This window comes from Lucilia sericata, unplaced genomic scaffold, assembly GCF_015586225.1.
Source record: "Lucilia sericata isolate MDLA Ls3-8-SP2 unplaced genomic scaffold, ASM1558622v1 Contig000307F_arrow, whole genome shotgun sequence".
Classification (NCBI taxonomy): Eukaryota; Metazoa; Arthropoda; class Insecta; order Diptera; family Calliphoridae; genus Lucilia; species Lucilia sericata.
Window position 1 is genome coordinate 113,216 of NW_023994331.1, and position 21,793 is coordinate 135,008.

The following is a 21,793-nucleotide window of genomic DNA, read 5'->3' on the forward strand; positions in this document are numbered from 1 at the left end:
TACTCTAAACCTAAGTATAAAACTATTTATAACACATACATGTTTAACTATTTTATTAGGCCGTATGTCGGCTCTTTTTACGTTTTATAGGTCTGCGTGTCAAAGTTCAATATAAAGTTTAAGGTCAACGTAGTAAACTTTTGTAGTTTCATTGTTGTGTATGTTTTTATTTTTTTTGTTTTTCTCTTTTACTGACTAAAACACTTTATGACATTTTCACATACAATTTTGATATAATGAAGTTTACTAAAGCCGGAGTACTTCATACGTACCTTAATGGGATTAAAATTTCTTGATAAGAAAATGTTAAGGAATTCATAATTTAATATATGGACGTAAAATCTACATAATAAATAGCGAATGAGTGGAAAAGTTTCTTTTTTCGAAAAACTAAACTTTGGCATATGAATGAAAAGGATATTTCTTTTGATGTGGCCTTGTTTGGAGGAAGGGGGTTTCGTGTTTGGCAAAAAGGTTGGGCGAAAATAGTTGTGTGAAGGAATTTTTAGTTAGTTTTTTAGTATATTAACTTTTTAAGACTTCAAGAAAACAAACTAGTCTATAGTCTAGTCTATAGTCTAGTCTATAGTCTAGTCTATAGTCTAGTCTATAGTCTAGTCTATAGTCTAGTCTATAGTCTAGTCTATAGTCTAGTCTATAGTCTAGTCTATAGTCTAGTCTATAGTCTAGTCTATAGTCTAGTCTATAGTCTAGTCTATAGTCTAGTCTATAGTCTAGTCTATAGTCTAGTCTATAGTCTAGTCTAGTCTATAGTCTAGTCTATAGTCTAGTCTATAGTCTAGTCTATAGTCTAGTCTATAGTCTAGTCTATAGTCTAGTCTATAGTCTAGTCTATAGTCTAGTCTATAGTCTAGTCTATAGTCTAGTCTATAGTCTAGTCTATAGTCTAGTCTATAGTCTAAGTCTATAGTCTAGTCTATAGTCTAGTCTATAGTCTAGTCTATAGTCTAGTCTATAGTCTAGTCTATAGTCTAGTCTATAGTCTAGTCTATAGTCTAGTCTATAGTCTAGTCTATAGTCTAGTCTATAGTCTAGTCTATAGTCTAGTCTATAGTCTAGTCTATAGTCTAGTCTGTAGTCTAGTCTATAGTCTAGTCTATAGTCTAGTCTATAGTCTAGTCTATAGTCTAGTCTATAGTCTAGTCTATAGTCTAGTCTATAGTCTATCTATAGTCTAGTCTATAGTCTAGTCCTATAGTCTATTCTATAGTCTAGTCTATAGTCTAGTCTATAGCCTAGTCTATAGTCTAGTCTATAGTCTAGTCTATAGTCTAGTCTATAGTCTAGTCTATAGTCTAGTCTATAGTCTAGTCTATAGTCTAGTCTATAGTCTAGTCTATAGTCTAGTCTATAGTCTAGTCTATAGTCTAGTCTATAGTCTAGTCTATAGTCTAGTCTATAGTCTAGTCTATAGTCTAGTCTATAGTCTAGTCTATAGTCTAGTCTATAGTCTAGTCTATAGTCTAGTCTATAGTCTAGTCTATAGTCTAGTCTATAGTCTAGTCTATAGTCTAGTCTATAGTCTAGTCCTATAGTCTAGTCTATAGTCTAGTCTATAGTCTAGTCTATAGTCTAGTCTATAGTCTAGTCTATAGTCTAGTCTATAGTCTAGTCTATAGTCTAGTCTATAGTCTAGTCTATAGTCTAGTCTATAGTCTAGTCTATAGTCTAGTCTATAGTCTAGTCTATAGTCTAGTCTATAGTCTAGTCTATAGTCTAGTCTATAGTCTAGTCTATAGTCTAGTCTATAGTCTAGTCTATAGTCTAGTCTATAGTCTAGTCTATAGTCTAGTTCTAGTCTAGTCTATAGTCTAGTCTATAGTCTAGTCTATAGTCTAGTCTATAGTCTAGTCTATAGTCTAGTCTATATGTCTAGTCTATAGTCTAGTCTAGTCTAGTAGTCTAGTCTATAGTCTAGTCTATAGTCTAGTCTATAGTCTAGTCTATAGTCTAGTCTATAGTCTAGTCTATAGTCTAGTCTATAGTCTAGTCTATAGTCTAGTCTATAGTCTAGTCTATAGTCTAGTCTATAGTCTAGTCTATAGTCTAGTCTATAGTCTAGTCTATAGTCTAGTCTATAGTCTAGTCTATAGTCTAGTCTATAGTCTAGTCTATAGTCTGTCTATAGTCTAGTCTATAGTCTAGTCTATAGTCTAGTCTATAGTCTAGTCTATAGTCTAGTCTATAGTCTAGTACTCTAGTCTAGTCTATAGTCTAGTCTATAGTCTAAGTCTATAGTCTAGTCTATAGTCTAGTTCTATAGTCTAGTCTATAGTCTAGCCTCTATAGCTAGTCTATAGTCTAGTCTAATTTAGTCTATAGTCTAGTCTATAGTCTAGTCTATAGTCTAGTCTATAGTCTAGTCTATAGTCTAGTCTATAGTCTAGTCTATAGTCTAGTCTATAGTCTAGTCTATAGTCTAGTAGTCTATAGTCTAGTCTATAGTCTAGTCTATAGTCTAGTCTATAGTCTAGTCTATAGTCTAGTCTATAGTCTAGTCTATATCTAGTCTATAGTCTAGTCTATAGTCAGTCTATAGTCTAGTCTATAGTCCTAGTCTAGTAGTCTAGTCTAGTCTAGTCTATAGTCTAGTCTATAGTCTAGTCTATAGTCTAGTCTATAGTCTAGTCTAGTCTAGTCTATAGTCTAGTCTAGTCTATAGTCTAGTCTATAGTCTAGTCTAGTCTATAGTCTAGTCTATAGTCTAGTCTATAGTCTAGGCTATAGTCTAGTCTATAGTCTAGTCTATAGTCTAGTCCTGTAGTCTAGTCTATAGTCTAGTCTATAGTCTAGTCTATAGTCTAGTCTATAGTCTAGTCTATAGTCTAGTCTATAGTCTAGTCTATAGTCCAGTATATAGTCTAGTCTATAGTCTAGTCTATAGTCTAGTCTATAGTCTAGTATATAGTCTAGTCTATAGTCTAGACTATAGTCTAGTCTATAGTCTAGTCTATAGTCCAGTCTATAGTCTAGTCTATAGTCTAGTCTATAGTCTAGTCTATAGTTTAGTCTATAGTCTAGTCTATAGTCTGGTCTATAGTCTAGTCTATAGTCTGGTCTATAGTCTAGTCTATAGTCTAGTCTATAGTCTAGTCTATAGTCTAGTCTATAGTCTAGTCTATAGTCTAGTCTATAGCCTAGTCTATGGTCTAGTCTATAGTCTAGTCTATGGTCTAGTCTATAGTCTAGTCTATGGTCTAGTCTAGTCAGTGGTCTAGTCTAGTATATAGTCTAGTCTATAGTCTAGTCTATAGTCTAGTCTATAGTCTAGTCTATAGTCTAGTCTATATTCTAGTCTATGGTCTAGTCTATATTCTAGTCCATAGTCTAGTCTATAGTCTAGTCTATAGTCTAGTCTATAGTCTTGTCTATAGTCTAGACTATAGACTAAAAAAAATTTTAGAATGTCGGTACTTAATATGTCGTGGAGGTATCGTCGTACTTCTGAAATCAAAATGTACCCAAGGTATGCAATAGTACTGACTTTTTCATCTCTGGTACCCAACACTACAAATATTGGCTTCCATACAGATCATTTGTAGGCCTATTTAGAATTAAATTACCTAAATTGGTCCCTTTCAAAGAAACAAATTTCTCATTTAATAAAATAAAATATTTTTTAATTAATTAAATGGTTAGCAATAACGAAATTTTCATCAATATTGACAAACTTTTTAGCAAATAAATACTTATAAATTTTTTTGTTTTGATTCTTGTACAATAGTTTTTAACATTTCAATTGATTTGCCATCATAAATTGATACTGATGTTGACCCAAATAAATATAGCTCGAATAAGTATTTGAAAAAATTTCAAAAAACTCAACAATTTGTATTTAATTAATAATATAAATTTGTTTTCAGCTTTTTATAAAAAAAGATAAAAGAAAATAAAAGAGAAAAAAGTGTCTTAATAGTCGGCCGATGTTTTATTAGATTAATTTATATAAAAGAAAAATATGGAAACAAATTCAAGGTTGATTATGATTAATGTTAACGATGATGATGATGATGACTCTACTTCCAAAAACTTTCAACACGCATTCAAATCATTACAATATAATTTTTTTGAAACGTTTAAAAATAAATAAAATTTTTAATAAACAAATTTAAAAATGATCTAAACAAATTGATATAAAAATGTTACTAACGCGCTCTACGTGTTTGGTTTTTTATTGAAAATTTAATTGTTAAAATTACCCAACAAATCAAAAATAGAATTACATTTATTTATATATTGGTTAACAATTTATTATAATGGTTTTTTGATTGTAATGATTAGACAAATAACCATATACACACATACATTTACACAAACAAAGTTGTTACAATTTTTTTATCTAACTACATATTTATTCATCTCAAGGTTCTTTTGATTTAATTTGTCATTTTTTTCGGGGGTTTTACAAATAAATCAAAAAACAATGAACCCTTGCTTTTATATGTAAACTATTATGCAATAAAATAAGATTTTTATTACACTATTATAAAATCATTAAGTCTAGTTTATATCATTATTATTGTTTAATTAATTTTGTTGATTTTTCATATGATGAAAGTGGTTTTCTTTTATTTTTATACAATTATAATTTCTTTACAAGGTTATCAATTACACAAACATTCATATTTGTCATTACTTTTAAAGGGGTTAATTACTGAAAACTTGTAAAGTTCAACAGCAATTAATTTTCGAAAAAAAAACTTTTTGTAAAAAAGTTTTAACTTTTGTAAAGAAAGTTTTTTTTTCAAAATTTATTATTTAAGTAATTACTTAATTATTTATTTTTATTGGAATTGAAAGGAAAATATAAAAAATCTTACGATTTATTATAAAGGGTAGAGAAAAGAAAACGGCGGTACATTGTTAAAATACACTGCGACAAATTTTATCAATATTTTAAATAAAAATTCTACAGGTCAACGAAATGATGTTTTATAAAAACTTTCAAAATCAACCGACTCGACTTCATGTACTTTTGGTCGCTGAAACCGAATATGATATCGGTAGGTGAAAACTCTAGTCTACAGTCTAGTCTATAGTCTAGTCTATAGTCTAGTCTATAGTCTAGTCTATAGTCTAGTCTATAGTCTAGTCTATAGTCTAGTCTATAGTCTAGTCTATAGTCTAGTCTATAGTCTAGTCTATAGTCTAGTCTATAGTCTAGTCTATAGTCTAGTCTATAGTCTAGTCTATAGTCTAGTCTATAGTCTAGTCTATAGTCTAGTCTATAGTCTAGTCTATAGTCTAGTCTATAGTCTAGTCTATAGTCTAGTCTATAGTCTAGTCTATAGTCTAGTCTATAGTCTAGTCTATAGTCTATAGTCTAGTCTATAGTCTAGTCTATAGTCTAGTCTATAGTCTAGTCTATAGTCTAGTCTATAGTCTAGTCTATAGTCTAGTCTATAGTCTAGTCTATAGTCTAGTCTATAGTCTAGTCTATAGTCTAGTCTATAGTCTAGTCTATAGTCTAGTCTATAGTCTAGTCTATAGTCTAGTCTATAGTCTAGTCTATAGTCTAGTCTATAGTCTAGTCTATAGTCTAGTCTATAGTCTAGTCTATAGTCTAGTCTATAGTCTAGTCTATAGTCTAGTCTATAGTCTAGTCTATAGTCTAGTCTATAGTCTAGTCTATAGTCTAGTCTATAGTCTAGTCTATAGTCTAGTCTATAGTCTAGTCTATAGTCTAGTCTATAGTCTAGTCTATAGTCTAGTCTATAGTCTAGTCTATAGTCTAGTCTATAGTCTAGTCTATAGTCTAGTCTATAGTCTAGTCTATAGTCTAGTCTATAGTCTAGTCTATAGTCTAGTCTATAGTCTAGTCTATAGTCTAGTCTATAGTCTAGTCTATAGTCTAGTCTATAGTCTAGTCTATAGTCTAGTCTATAGTCTAGTCTATAGTCTAGTCTATAGTCTAGTCTATAGTCTAGTCTATAGTCTAGTCTATAGTCTAGTCTAGTCTAGTCTAGTCTAGTCTAGTCTAGTCTATAGTCTAGTCTATAGTCTAGTCTATAGTCTAGTCTATAGTCTAGGCTATAGTCTAGTCTATAGTCTAGTCTATAGTCTAGTCTAGTCTATAGTCTAGTCTATAATCTAGTCTATAGTCTAGTCTAGAGCTATATGTTATCTCCCCATTGTGCTAGAATTGAATATGTTTGGTCTGAAAATTGTGAGTTTGTACTATTTGGTAAATGTTTGTTATTTCAATTATTTTTAGTTCCGCTGTCTGTTTATGCCATACGTACAACAACCCTTTCGTTAACAAAACAACCCAAAAAACAAAAAACACACTGTTAATTGTCAAAGTGATCATGTCGATCAGTCATTCAATCAATTCTTCTTCCCTCATACTTTTATTTTTTGATGATCATTTAGTCATCAAAAAATAAAAGTCTCACCAATTTGAGTCTGGGAAGTGCCTTTTACGTTATAATTTTTTTTTTTTTTTTTGGTTTTATGTTATTTATGAGTTAAAAATAAACTGTCGCATAGAACGACGATCACAGCGCCTTAATCAAAATTCAAGAATAAATTCATTGATGAATTGAACAATTTTTTTATTTTTTCACTTGTATACGAAGTGCGAGAGAAAGAGAGTGTGTGATTGAGTTGAGTGTTGTAAGTATTTTACGATCATTTTGTTATTCTTACACCAGGTTATAAAGTTTTATTCATTTTAATTATTATTTTTATTATTCTTACAATAAATATTAACAATCTGTTGACAACTGTTCTGGATGAATGTGTGAGCGAGTGAGCGTGTGTGTGTGTTGGAAAGGAAAGCGAAAATAAAAGTTCTTCTGCTTCTTGAGCGTTAATGTTTGATATGAAATTTGTCAGCAAGTCAGTTTAATCGTGAGTTTCATATCGTTTGGTCGGGTTTTCGGTTTGGGAAGAAATCGCTTAAACTTGTGCTAATTTTGTTGGTGATTTTTGGGATAAAGTGAGTTTGTCTCTAAAAAAGATGTGAAAAAACGCCCTTAATTTTTATAAAATTATCAAAACTGATAAAATTTTTAATAAATTTTATGTTTATGTGGAAAAATTTTTGCGTTAAAATTTTTACGCAAATTATACATTAATAGTAATTTAAGTCTCATAAAGATAAAATATTGATTAAGCTTTTTTTATTACACTTTTATAAACATTTAACAAAAAATTATAACACAAAAACCCAAACATTTTTCTTGACGAATCTCAGTGACACATTATTTTAACATTCAAGAGATTATTTATTTATTTATAAAAAGCAACAAAATGTGCTTCTTGATCTTGAAATACCAAAAAAAAAAAAAAAAAAAAACAAAGATTTTTATTTTTAATCTATAAATTATTTGAAATCAACCGTGGTGCCAACATTTTTCATAAGATAAACCCACAACGGCAAAAACAACTGCGACAGCAGCAGCCCACAAAAAACAAACAACAATAGAAAAATAAATAAAAATACAAAAAAAATTGTTGTATAAATATAAAATAAATTAAAAAAATATACTTTAATCATACATTTGCTACAAATACAATTTTGGCTTATAAACTAATAATGAAATGCTTAAAAAGTGTTTAATGTGTGCAAAATCAGCAAAATATGTATCATTATTAATAATCCTCATTAATAATTTTTAGATAAAATCATGAATTTATATTGATTTATATGATTGCTTTTTCCGATTAGTCAACAAATTAAAAAATAATAAATAAATTTATTTTAAAGCTGAGCTGAGCTGAAAGCTGAGTTTTAAAATAATATCCGATCTTCACAGAGTTTGCTAGTGAGATCAACTCTGTGATGGTGGGATAATAATGGAACTAAAATCCAGGCATGGAAAATTGAAATTTAGAAATAGTACTAACTAACAACTAGACTATATAATAGACTACAGACTATACTATAGACTAGACTATAGACTAGACCATATACTAGATTATAGACTAGACTATAGACTAGACTATAGACTAGACTAGACTAGACTATAGACTAGACTATAGACTAGACTATAGACTAGACTATAGACTAGACTATAGACTAGACTATAGACTAGACTATAGACTATACTATAGACTATACTATAGACTAGACTATAGACTATACTATAGGCTAGACTATAGACTAGACTATAGAGTAGACTTTAGACTAGACTATAGACTAGACTATAGACTAGACTGCAGACTAGACTATAGACTAGACTATAGACTAGACTATAGACTAGACTATAGACTAGACTATAGACTAGACTATAGACTAGACTATAGACTAGACTATAGACTATACTATAGACTATACTATAGACTAGACTATAGACTAGACTATAGACTAGACTATAGACTAGACTATAGACTAGACTATAGACTAGACTATAGACTAGACTATAGACTAGACTATAGACTAGACTATAGACTAGACTATAGACTAGACTATAGACTAGACTATAGACTAGACTATAGACTAGACTATAGACTAGACTATACTAGACTATAGACTAGACTATAGACTAGACTATAGACTAGACTATAGACTAGACTATAGACTAGACTATAGACTAGACTATAGACTAGACTATAGACTAGACTATAGACTAGACTATAGACTAGACTATAGAATAGACTATAGACTAGACTATAGACTAGACTATAGACTAGACTATAGACTAGACTATAGACTAGACTATAGACTAGACTATAGACTAGACTGTAGACTAGACTATAGACTAGACTATAGACTAGACTATAGACTAGACTATAGACTATACTATAGACTATACTATAGACTAGACTATAGACTATACTATAGGCTAGACTATAGACTAGACTATAGAGTAGACTTTAGACTAGACTATAGACTAGACTATAGACTAGACTATAGACTAGACTATAGACTAGACTATAGACTAGACTATAGACTAGACTATAGACTAGACTATAGAATAGACTATAGACTATACTATAGACTACTAGACTATAGACTAGACTATAGACTAGACTATAGACTAGACTATAGACTAGACTATAGACTAGTCTAGACTAGACTATAGACTAGACTATAGACTAGTCTATAGACTAGACTATAGACTAGACTATAGACTAGACTATAGACTAGACTATAGACTAGACTATAGACTAGACTATAGACTAGACTATAGACTAGACTGTAGTTTAGACTATAGACTAGACTATAGACTAGACTATAGACTAGACTATAGACTAGACTATAGACTAGACTATAGACTAGACTATAGACTAGACTATAGACTAGACTATAGACTAGACTATAGACTAGACTATAGACTAGACTATAGACTAGACTATAGACTAGACTATAGACTAGACTATAGACTAGACTATAGACTAGACTATAGACTAGACTATAGACTAGACTATAGACTAGACTATAGACTAGACTATAGACTAGACTATAGACTAGACTATAGACTAGACTATAGACTAGACTATAGACTAGACTATAGACTAGACTATAGACTAGACTATAGACTAGACTAGACTAGACTATAGACTAGACTATAGACTAGACTATAGACTAGACTATAGACTAGACTAGACCATAGTCTCCCTTGGTCTGTGTACTATGTGATATGACTTAGATTTCCAGAGTTGCTTATGCCGTAATTCCCAAGCTAAAATCTTAGCATAAAAAATAGCTACCCTAATGTGTAAAGATAAAATAAGATTAAAACATAATTTTATTTTCAAAAATCTAAAAACATGATAGTCAGCAACAAAAAAAAAAAAAAAAAATAATTGTCTAGATTTAATTTCATTTAACGCCATCTTTAAGATATAGAGATTTTAAAATACATAATTAAAAATAAAAATTATAAAAAAATTAAATGTTGGTTGCAAAACACGCACAAAATTGTGTATGTTAACGAAATAACTCGAATAAAAGGGGGAATATTTAAAAATTATAAAAAACTAAAACAACTTAACAAGTTTATCTTTAAGAAAAGTGTGAAAATGTTAAGAAGCTATAATTAAAATAAAATTATGTCAGATTAAATGGCATAAGTTGATAATTTACAACAGTGAGAGAGGTTAACAAAAATTTTAAGGAAATTTTTGTAATAAACTTGAATATGTTATTTCTGTTGATAAGAACTTTTGAAAAAAAAAAACTAAAATTTTAATAGACATTTTATTTTTTGTTTTCTTTGCAGTTGGGGCGGCCATTAAACTCTTTAAAAAGTCGTTAACTTCAAAATGTCAGCGTAGACCACAATTTAAAAAAAGCAGTGTAATAGTTGTATGTAAAATTGAAATTAAAAAAAAAAGAGTTTTAAAAAAGCGGCATAAAATTTTATTACCACATGTAACTGCAAATTGTTGCATTGTTACTCGAAAGTACTGGATGCAGCCTCTTGTAAAAAACCATAAACTCGAACAAAGAAGTTTCTTAAATTGAAAAAAACACCATAAAAATAAAATTAAATTTAGTAGCCCTATTTAAAAATTAAAAAACAAAACAAGTGCAAAATAATAATAAGTGTTGAGAAATCAAATTGAAAATTTTTTAATTTTTAAACAAAAAAGAAAATCAAGTGTTTTTTTATATCTTCTGTTGAAAAATTATAAAAAAATTTTATATAAATATTGTGTAAACAACTAAAATGAATTTTTAGTGAACATTTTTAATTGTGAAATATTTTCTTGTTATTATTTTTTGTATATATTTTTTTTCTTATATACATTTTCAAGTGTTTCATTGTAGTTTTATATTAAATATTTTCTTTTATTGAAAAGTGTTCTTATTTTCTTTACGAAATTCTTTTTTTTACAGAGTGCTAAAACAAATGATTTCAACGAAATAATTTTAACAAAGAAATTAAATTTTTTTTATTAAAAGAAAAAAAGAATTTAACATATATTTTTATATTAAAAAGTGAATTTGTTGCAAGAAAAGGCAGTAAAAATTAAAGGCAACAAGTTGTATACATTTGGCACCATGGAGGGAGGTTATGTTAATGAAGGTAAGTCGTAAGAAAATATATTAAAATAATATAAATATTAGATTTTAAATTCATAGATTTATTTAGTTTTTTGTTATCAATATTATTTGCAAAATTATTTTTTAAAATCATTTATCACAATCAATTGAAACCTTCTGCAATCCAAATTTGTCAACTATAATTTTCAAAATATGCGTTGAACTCCAATCTAGTCACAGAGATATCGTGTCCTAAAATTAAAAAAAAAAAATACTATTTTGGCAATATTTGACAAGTTATAAAAGGCCGAAGACATCTTTTTAAATAAATTCGTTTACGTTGTCTAAAAGTTCAATCTGTTGACTTTATAATAAAGTCATAAAAATTATGACAAATTGTGACATGTATGTAAGTAAGTTTATTGTAATATTAGGCAGAAATGTTGTAAAAATCTGTTTTTGTAAAATTATGTTTTAAAGCTTTATGTGAATATATCTTGAAGAAGGAAATAGATATAACAGAGGTTAAATCTTTATTTTAAAGTCTACTAATTGGACTTTCTCCATTCTTAACTTTACGAAAACTACTTTTTTTCGTAATATTTACGAAAATTTCTTGTATAATACGAAATAGTATTTAATCAAATTATTTTCTAATTTTACAAAAGTACTATAACATTTTTTATAAAATTTAAGAAAATAAAAAATTAAATTTACAAATTATTTTCATAACGTAAAAGAAAAATTACAAGAAAATATTTTAAAATAAGCAAATTAATTCCAAATTTTTATTTTATAATTTATGTAATTTAAATTTTCTAAATTTTTTTTTTCATTATACTAAAATATTTCGTACAATTTCGTATATATTACGAAACAATTTCATTCGTACAATGTACGACATTTTTCGTATATATTAGGCATGGATTATTTTTAGTGCAGATGCCATAACAGATTTTACAAACAAAGATATTTTCACCCTGTTAAAACGTCTCAAATATAGTCAAAAAGTGGGTTTTTTAACGCACTATATCTCGAGAACTTGATGTGATGGAGGAATGCCGAGAATCTGAGAATTTAATCTTTCAGAAAAGTTTCTGGATTAAAAATGTTGACCTATGTAGTTTCTAGGTTTACTATTAAGAACGATTCAAAAAGTATTAGTTGAAGAAATATAAATTTTCTTTACAACAGGATCCTATATGTCCGATATATCATTATTGACAAACAATCCGTTGCGAATAGTGAGCTTACCACGTTTGTTAACATTTTGACAACGGATGTGTATAAAATTTAGATTTCGACAACGAATTGTTGCAATGTATATACTTGTATGTATATACTTTGACGACGGATGTTATTGAAAAATTATAAACTCTTTGGTGTCAATTTGATACCAGGCGTGTATATTTCTTTTTCCCTCTGTGTACTTCACTGCACGCTAACTGGAAAGTAGAGTCGAAGAGACTCCGTTTTGTTCGGATCACTCCACTCGTCAGATGTAGTATTGTATAGTATTAGATCCAGCCTGTACCTGTCAGAAATCTCAGGATATCTTTAAGCTTAAGTCATGTCTGCCTATCACCCAGTGTCCTGTTACTACTGCTATCAATCTCGATATAAGATGTCTTGTGCGTTTCTCATTGAAAGAGGGCCACAATAACTTGGCTCCTTTACATGTGTCTACGTTATTCCACCTATTTGCAGTCTTTTGAAGAAAGTATCTGAGGATACTGCTCTTGATAAAACCTAACACATTCGCTACCGAAACGTCGTTGTTCATATCAACAGCCGATCCCGTTCTGGCAAGCTCATATGTCTCATATTCATTTCCATAACAGTCCCAATTCGGAGGAACCCAAACAAGGGTAATGTCTGAAAGGCGTACAAGCAATGACAGATACTTCTTGCATTGTCTAACAGATAGGGAAGTGGTATTTATAAGAGTTTACTGAGAGAAGTGCCGCTAGACTTTGGAGGAGGGAACTACTAAATTATTCTAAATAGTAGTAAAAAAGCACTTTCTTTCTTTTTTTCAAAAAATTCATCAATAAAATTCGCTTATTTGCAAAAAGAAAATGTTTTTCTGAAATAGTAGTAGAAAAGTACTTTTTACACATTTTAATTATTACAATACAAAATAAAATTTAAAGATTTTTTTATTATAAAAATGTATTTTAATTGTTATTAAAAGAAAAATTGGCGTTTTACAAAGTAAACTTCAGATATTCTTAAAAAAATGTTTAAATGCTCCATATCTAAGGAATCTCACATTAAATTATTCTTCAAAAGAAGTGTTAAAAAACATTGCTTTAAATACTACTAGATATTACATGTTCATTTATGTTTTTTATTATTATTCTAAGCATTAAAAAATCATTAAATACATAAACGTAAACTACAAACTGCCCACATTTTTCCGGTCATTGAGGTGGTGGTGTTACCACCTTATTCATGTAGCATATAGTACATGCCACCCAAACGTATATGCTCATACAATTTACAACACGTTTACGAACATGTTTTGTTATTACAATAATTTTTTTTCTTTTGGGTTTTTATTTTTGTTTATCTTAAGTATAAGCTTTTTGTTAAAATATTTACGAAAATGAAAATATTTTTATTTTTGGTTTTATTTTTTTTTGTGTAAATACATACTCATACGTACTCGTTGGAACGTAAAACAGATGTCAATTTTTGGCACCTTGCGGTAACGTAGGAGAGATAGAGACCCCCTACACTTTGCCCCAAATTTTCAGTTAACAAAATTCAAAGTCAAAAAAATTTATACACATACTTATACATACATATAAAGAACACAAACGTCAGGCAGGTTACATGCACAATTTCAAACTCAAAAAAAAAAAAATAAAAATAGTGTAAAACAAAATTCTAAATAAAATTTTGAAAATTATCCGAATGCTGCCTCAGCCCCACCCCAGACGGAATTTATTTAACATTTACCCATAAATTTTTTTTGACTTTGAATTTTTTTCTTTCTTTCAAATGTTTGTTATTTTTTTCTTTAAAAAATTTTTAGTTTTTAAAAAGGGGAGCATTAAAGAATTCTTCATGTTTACGCCAGCTCATGAAATAATTTACACTTTATTTTTATCGTTTGAACATTTTGACATTTCTCTGTTTTTATATTTTTTTTACAAGTGATTTTTGCAATTTTTAAAAATTAAAAAAAAAAATTATTTTAAAGCAAATTTTATTTGTTTAAACTTTTTCAAATGTCATAGACAAATTAGCATTTAGTTAGTCATCATTGTTTTTCAAATTATTAGTCATCTATGGGATGCACTTGCACATCTTTATGGTAATTTTTTTTCTCTCTTTTGTTAATTTTTCGTAATAATTTTTAAAATAAAAAAATTACTTAATTTACATAATTTCTTTTTAAATATAAAATTTTGCTTAAGATGACAAAATAAATATTTATGATTTAATGTTTCTTTTAAACAAATGCTGCTTCTATAGAGGATTCTGATGCCATAATAGGAGTGGAAAGTCCAGGTAAATGTTTAAGTTGAAAACGTATTATTTTTAAAATTTATTTCATAATTTTGTAAAATTTATTATCTACAGATAACATTTTTAATGGTAGACAATAAATCTTACCTTTCATAATTTAGTTTTGACATATTTTAAAAATTATTAGCTTAAAAGCTTTTTTAGAATATTAAAAAAAAACTTTTGAGGAAAAATTATTAATTTTAAATTAAATTTTTTAAAATGTAAAACTTTTTCATAAAATATGTCTGTAGAATAGTTTCGTATTTGAATACCTAGCAAAAAATTGTTAATGTTCCCAGCAAAAACTTGGTAATGACTTGTACTTACACAACAACTTAAGTTTAAATGACTACCACATACTGTCTGCATTACCTATAAGTATTCTTATAATGAACTACATATAATCAGCAACGTAAGTTCTTTATTTTAAGTTTTGCCATAAAACAAAACAACTTTTTAACTTCTTGTTTGTAAGTACTTATTTAAGTAGTTATTTGTAAGCGATCGTGGTACTTGCCTCCAATGTCTTCACCTTGTTAAAATAATAAGCTAAATTCTAATGAAAAATTAGTAAAAATCGACTTTTTAACTTCTTTCAGGTTTTCCTTAAAATAGGTAAACCAACTTGGTTTCTTGACTAGCAACTTTGGAATAAGTTGCCATTTATCTCGAATATTGTTGATATCCTAAATTAGGAACTAAGTTATATAGAGTTATCTATAAAAAAAGAAAAACTATCTCAAAAATTTTCTAAAAACTAGAAGAGGGTGAAAGGACATATTAATAAATGAACTGAATTCACTCAAAATATATATGACGCATATCGCAACTATAACGCTTATAACCTGATCTCGACCAAAAGAAAAACTAGATCCGAAATTGTTCACTATATAACGATACAACGTTTACCTAGAACTACTTCTGAAGGTAATAATTTTAAACAAAAATCATTGGAAATAGTTAAGAACCCAATACATGTTTTTGGGTTAATTTCATTCCAATGTTCGACTTCGCTGGTTTAAGATAAAGAAGTGAACCCAAACAAGACATTTTAAAATTTTCCGTTTCCAAAAGTTGGGGTTTAGAAGATAGAACACTCTATGTTGTTAACAACAAAACCGAGACAAGAACGTCACTGCTTATCGCGAAAGGCACTCAGAAGTAACTTCCACGATGACAAGTGTTTACTTATTTAATCGTCGAGGTTTAATTATTTCGAACTTCTGTAGGGAATAACTTTTTCTTGTGTAGCCGTTTTCTCTGAAACATGTGGAAGTGCTTTAAACAGAAGTAAAACAAATTAAATGGTTCTCTCATTTTATCGTTTAAATATCATTTTTCTGATTTTCAGTGTAAGTGACTTAAACGTATACTTCTAGATGATATTTTTTGTTTACACAATATCAATATTTCAAATATCGTTCACAAGGGACTTCAACGTAAACGTATATCGGGGTATCAAAATTATTTGCTAATGTCTATGAACTAGTCCATTCACTATACAGTAAACTAGTATATAGATTAGTCTCTAAACTAGTATATAGACTAATCTAAAATCCAATCTATAAGATAGTCAATAGACTAGTATGTAACTGGTCTATGGACTAGTCCAAAGAATATTCAATAGATTAGTCTATAAACTAGTAAATATATAAGTTCATGGCCTAGTTATTAGACTAGTCCATAAACTAATCAGTAGACTAGCATATAGACAAGACAACTGACTAGTCTAGAGATTAGTCTATAAACTAATATATAGTGTAATCTGTAGACTAATGTATATTCCATTCACTAACCTATAAACTAGTTTATGGACTAGTATATAGACTAGTCTCTAAGTATGTATATAGACTAATCTAAAAACCATTATATAAAGTAGTCAATAGTCTATGGACTAGTCCAAAGATTGGTCAATAGATTAGTTTATAAACTAGCAAATCTATAAATTCATAGACTAGTTATTAAGCTAGTCCATTAACTAATCTCTAGACTAACCTATAGACAAGCCAACAGACTATATACTAATCAAACGACTAGGTAACATACTAGTCTAGAGACTAGTGCATAAACCATTACATAGACTAACCTAAAGATTAGTCTCTAGATTTGTCTGTTGGATAGTTTTGACTAGTTTATACGTTGCTATATAGATTAGTTTATGGACTAGTCTAATAACTAGTCTTTGGATTTATATATTGACTAGTATATTTATAGACTAATTTATTGAATACTTTTTGGATAATTTCAAGACTTGTTTATAGACTTATAACTAGTTTATAGACTTAATTATTGAACTTCAAGTCATTTTCTGAAGGGGCCCGACTATTAAGAAAATCGGCTATAACATTTAGACTTATAAGTCTAAATGTATATATGTAAAACTAAGTTGTGCCGATATTTGTAGTGATACTTGAACATTTAAGATAAGTATGAGCTCAAGAGCATTTTTAGAGGGCTACGGCTGTATGAGGGCTAGCACCGATTTCAACCATTTTTAATAGGCTTCATCCTTGGACCATGAGTTTAAAAAAGTGATTATCTCGCGATCAAATAAAAAGCGCCAAGATTACTAGACTACTTATAAGTAATGCAAACGGCATATAGTTGTCATTGAATAGTTATTACCAAAATTTTGATGGGTATAAATATATTATTGAGTTATTTAAAAACGATTTTAATAATAAGTAGTTGGTCCGATAAAACAACTTAAGTTTCTTAAAGGATTTAAATTTTGTATAAAGTATTTATTAATGACAAGTAACAGCCTTGACATTTTAAACTAAAAATCTTTGCGTGGGCTAAGCTACTTTTCTGAAGATAAAACTACTCATGGTTTTCAGCACTTTCAGTTCTTTTACTGCCTTAATTACTTAATGCGTTTTTGATTATTACCTTAAAACTGGCAAAATTGTTAATAATATGGTTTTGATTTTATATAATAAAAAAAAATTTTATAACATTAAATAAAAGGCAGCTGTCTTGCCAATCCTTATTGATATAAAAATATATATTGCAACTCGCATGAAACCCTTTTTAGCCAACTGATGATGTCATTTTTTAAGTTGTGTTTAAAAATAAAAATTTTCTTAAAAAAACAGAAACAAAAAGACCTTGAAAATGTTATTGTCATCGTCTGCAGACTGCAAAAATATTTAAGGTACAAAAAAAAAATGTTTTTCTTAGAATTAGAAACATGAAACAAATGGAAAAGTAAATAAATATGTGTTTCAAATAAGCAAAGTCTGTTCTCAAATGAAACAAAATTAAATTTTAAACTTGTTTTTGGTTATCTTCACTACATAAAAACCTAAATTCTAAAAAGACTTATTAAAAGAAAATAAAAACCTTTATTTAAAAAACACAAAAATTAGACTAAAACATCATAACCATAACACAATGGGCCGGAAAAATATAAAATTACAATTATGTTATTTATATGTTAATATGAAAAATTCTTTTATAATGTGAGTGAAACTGTCACTAAGTGTTACTATTAGAAGTTAATATAAAAATAAGAAAATTACCTTCTGTCTTATCAAATTATAGCTGTCAAAACACCCACCTGGTCATAAAATTCATTTTACAATTCATACGTTCAGTCATTCATAAAACCGTATATAGAAAGTGCGAGGGCCGTAAGTAAGTTTATTGACTTTTATTAATAAAAAAAAAGAAACACGTGAGTTTTAATTTACTAATTTAATTAATTTTTATTACTAAACTGACGAGTTTGATTTAATTAAATATTCATGTTATTTCATTATTTTTTGGAGAAATCCATTTAATTTTTTTTTTGATTTTAAGGCGCCCGACTTTTAGTTCCATTTTTTGTGTGGAATGTTCATTTTAGATTTTTATTGATAAAATCTATTAATAAGTACATTTCGTTTACTGCTATTATTGACAATTATCGAATTTTTGATTCATTTTGATTTAAACTCATAGAAAAATATTAGTAATAAGGGAACATACATATGTATGTATTGCCCATTAAGAGTGTTTATATTGGGCTATGCCGAATCTTATAAACACCCAAAAATTTTGGTTCTACACCCACCGTAAAGTATAACGATCGGCTCAGAATCATTTTCTGATTCGCTTTAGCTATGTCCGTCTGTCTATTTGTCTATTTATAGCTTTTGCCCACGCTACACTCGTAATTTTCATGATAATTTGTCACCTACTCTATTATTTGACTAGGGTCAATTGAGGCCCGAACATTACGAAAATCGGCAGTACCATTTAGACTTATATAAAATAATATTTCCGATTGTGTAGCTTTAATTAAACATTTAACATAATTATTAGCTCAAAAGCCCTACTCGGGGGGTACGATCGTATGTGGACTATGTGAAACAATGAACCAATTTTAACTATTTTTAATAGGTTTGGATTAAGAGAAGATTATGTGGAAAATTTCATCAAATTGCGAACTCTAGCGTGAGGACAAGATTTACATGAACATACAGATAGATGGACAGACAGACATAGCTTAATGGACTCAGAAAGTGATTCTGAGCCTTTTGTAGATTTCAAATAGGTTACTTCACGAAAGTATTTTTGAAAGAATTATTGAATATCTGAATCGCGAAGTTATCTTCAGTAAATTGAGTTTAATAAACATACAGACAGAAAGTCGGACATAGTTTAATCAACTCCGCTATATATAAGGATCCATAATCTGCATATGTATAAGATTAGAAAATTATATTGAAGATAATACAAATGGAATGAAGAACTCTATATAACCTTTTACGAAGGTGTGGGGTATAAACATTTTCAAATGTTTTCTAAATTTTTTCTCCTTTTCCTATTTTGAAATGATGTGAAAGTGGCTTCGTATATGGATCGGGATCAATTATGCACCGATTCTATTGCATTTTAGTATTATATTTGATTTATTAACATCAGAGTGATTTTCAAAATTTTGCAAGAATACTTATAGAAATCTTAAGGTCAATTATGAATCTATCCTCATTGAATTTTTCAATGTTCAGACACTTTCCGAAAAAGACCAAGTATGCTCCAATTTTAGCAATATTCCTCATTATAACTTCTACACAGAGGGAAAAGGAAATATACACGTTTGGTACCAAGTTGACAACGCAACGTTGTCAACTTTGCAACAATTCGTTGTCGAAATCTAAATTTTAGACAGCGGATGTGTATAAAATTACATAGTATTGTCATACGTATGTATATACTTTTAAAACAGATGGTATTGAAAAATTATAAACAGTTTGATGTCAATTTGGTACCAGACGTGTATATTTCTTTTTCCCTCTCGATAGGGGTATGTGTGAAATCGTGGGTCAATATTGCACATTTTCAACATTAAACAAATCTTATAAATTTAATTCATTGCGAAGAATTTTAGACCTTTATATCGTTGTGTCAAATGGGTTAAATCGTTATGTGTTTTTTATTATTTTTTTACTCTGAGTGTTCAATTGAAGGTGTGTGTAAATATATAGTGAGTTAATTAAAAATCAATACAACTCTTAATACATTATTCATAAATTAAAATGAGGGTATTAGTTATGAATTTAGAATTATTGTTTGTTTTTATTATAAGAAAATTGGTTAAATGTAATAAATTATAAACACAATATTGTTTAAACAATTATTATGCGTTTTTAAGTGAACAAAAAAGGCGTTGATACCAAAAATATAAATATAGATAAAAATTCTTAGGAATTAATAAGCAAAAAAAAAAAAAATGATGTCAACCGAAATGCAGTAGTTTTCTTAAGAATTATTTTTATTCCTTAAAAAAATAAAAATATTTAAATTCAGAGAAATTATTAAAAAGTTTGAAAAAATATAGAAAAACATAAATCCAAATAATAATTTGGCATAATTTATAATATTTAGATGAAAAAAAACCTAAATTTCCCAAAATTGTCAAAAACTCGAAATCAGTATAAATCTTAATTTAAATTTTTACCGGCCGTTTACTGCGACATGTCATGCATGAATTTTAATGTTTTCTGACCAAGGTTAAATAGTACACCGAATTACTTTTAGCAATTCAACCATGCCATACCATTAATTACTGGTACAAACAAATGTTTCCCTACCAATAATTCCATTGTCATTGGTTATTTGTTTATAATGTTTAAATTTGTTTGACATAACTATACTCTCAGGTGTTTGAGTCGAATAAATAGAAAATATTATTGTGTGATCGAACTGCATAATGGTTGTCAGAACTTTGCTTAGTTTGTGCTACAATATTGTTTATGTCAACTAAATTGTGTTGCCTTAAATAAAGTTCAAATCGTTTGTGATAAGAGACTTGATATAAAAGGCAAGAATCATGTGGAATTACTTGAACTTTTAAGAATGAGTTCTATACTAGACCAAATAAATCGTATGAAATACTTGAAATTTCGCAATCAATGTTGGAGGAAAGTACGTACCACGCTCGCTTACAAATAGTGAGTTAAATAAGTGCTTACCACGCTCGCTTACAAAGATATAGTTTAATAAGTGCTTACCACACTCGCTTACAAAGAGATTATTAAGCAAGTATTAGTACCAGGTTTTTGCTGGATTGTTATTCAATTTTAAAAGTTCGTGAAAAGTCGTTAAATGTTCGTAATCCAAAACAATGTTTGGGTTTCGTTGATGAAACATATAATAATCAAGTGATAGTTATGCTAATAAATATTTTTTTGATTATAAAATTTGACAGACAGATACCCTGATCAAAGAAATCGAATAAACAGCATCTGGTATTTAACAAATGTTTGTAAAATGCCGCTTTCTCTTATTCACTGAAAATGTAATTTGACGTTTTGATGTTACACTTTTGACAGTGGATTGTTGGGCTTTTCTGGGTCAATGTGAAACACTCTTTCATATAATGAATATTTAAAAACAATATTTATGATCCAAGAAAGATATCTAAAAACTCATAATCCCTTTTTATGAAAAGCAGCTGATTTGATTTCAAAATTTTATACACTTTACACAACCCGAAGAACAGAAATCTTTACCAACATAAAACCCTTATAGAATTGAGTTTTAATGCAAAAGAAGGAAAAAACAACTATAAAGAAAATGACACTTGATATTGACATTTTTATGTTTAAGTGTCATTTTACCATAAAGTGAACATTGAAACTTTTGACAGCTTAACCTAATGCACACCTAAATACCGTTCGTATATGTTCCACACTAACTCACTCATTCATTCACTTAAGGCACTGAAAGCGTGTCCATTGTACCATAAATGAATTATGTGAGTAAGTCCAGTATTTGCAGTGTACTGTCTTTTAGCCATTTATGGGGGAATGTATGAAAAGTGTTAAT

General features: G+C 28.6%; 1 protein-coding gene across 7 annotated transcripts in view; it reads left to right on the top strand.

The window, feature by feature from the left end:
- The window catches only part of LOC119603436 (aminopeptidase N), a 133,440-nt gene that overhangs the window by 43,512 nt on the left and 68,135 nt on the right, over positions 1–21,793 (top strand). For 2 of the 7 annotated variants that reach the window (XM_037955469.1, XM_037955474.1), the window contains exons 1-3: positions 6,847–6,961; positions 10,191–10,276; positions 10,811–11,000. In XM_037955469.1, the coding sequence (XP_037811397.1) occupies positions 10,976–11,000 (25 nt within the window). In that variant the 5' untranslated portion in view covers positions 6,847–6,961; positions 10,191–10,276; positions 10,811–10,975. Of the gene's footprint in view, positions 1–6,846; positions 6,962–10,190; positions 10,277–10,810; positions 11,001–14,440; positions 14,477–21,793 lie in introns of those variants that run through there. The other 5 variants (XM_037955470.1, XM_037955475.1, XM_037955472.1 and 2 more) reach the window with 4 other exon arrangements.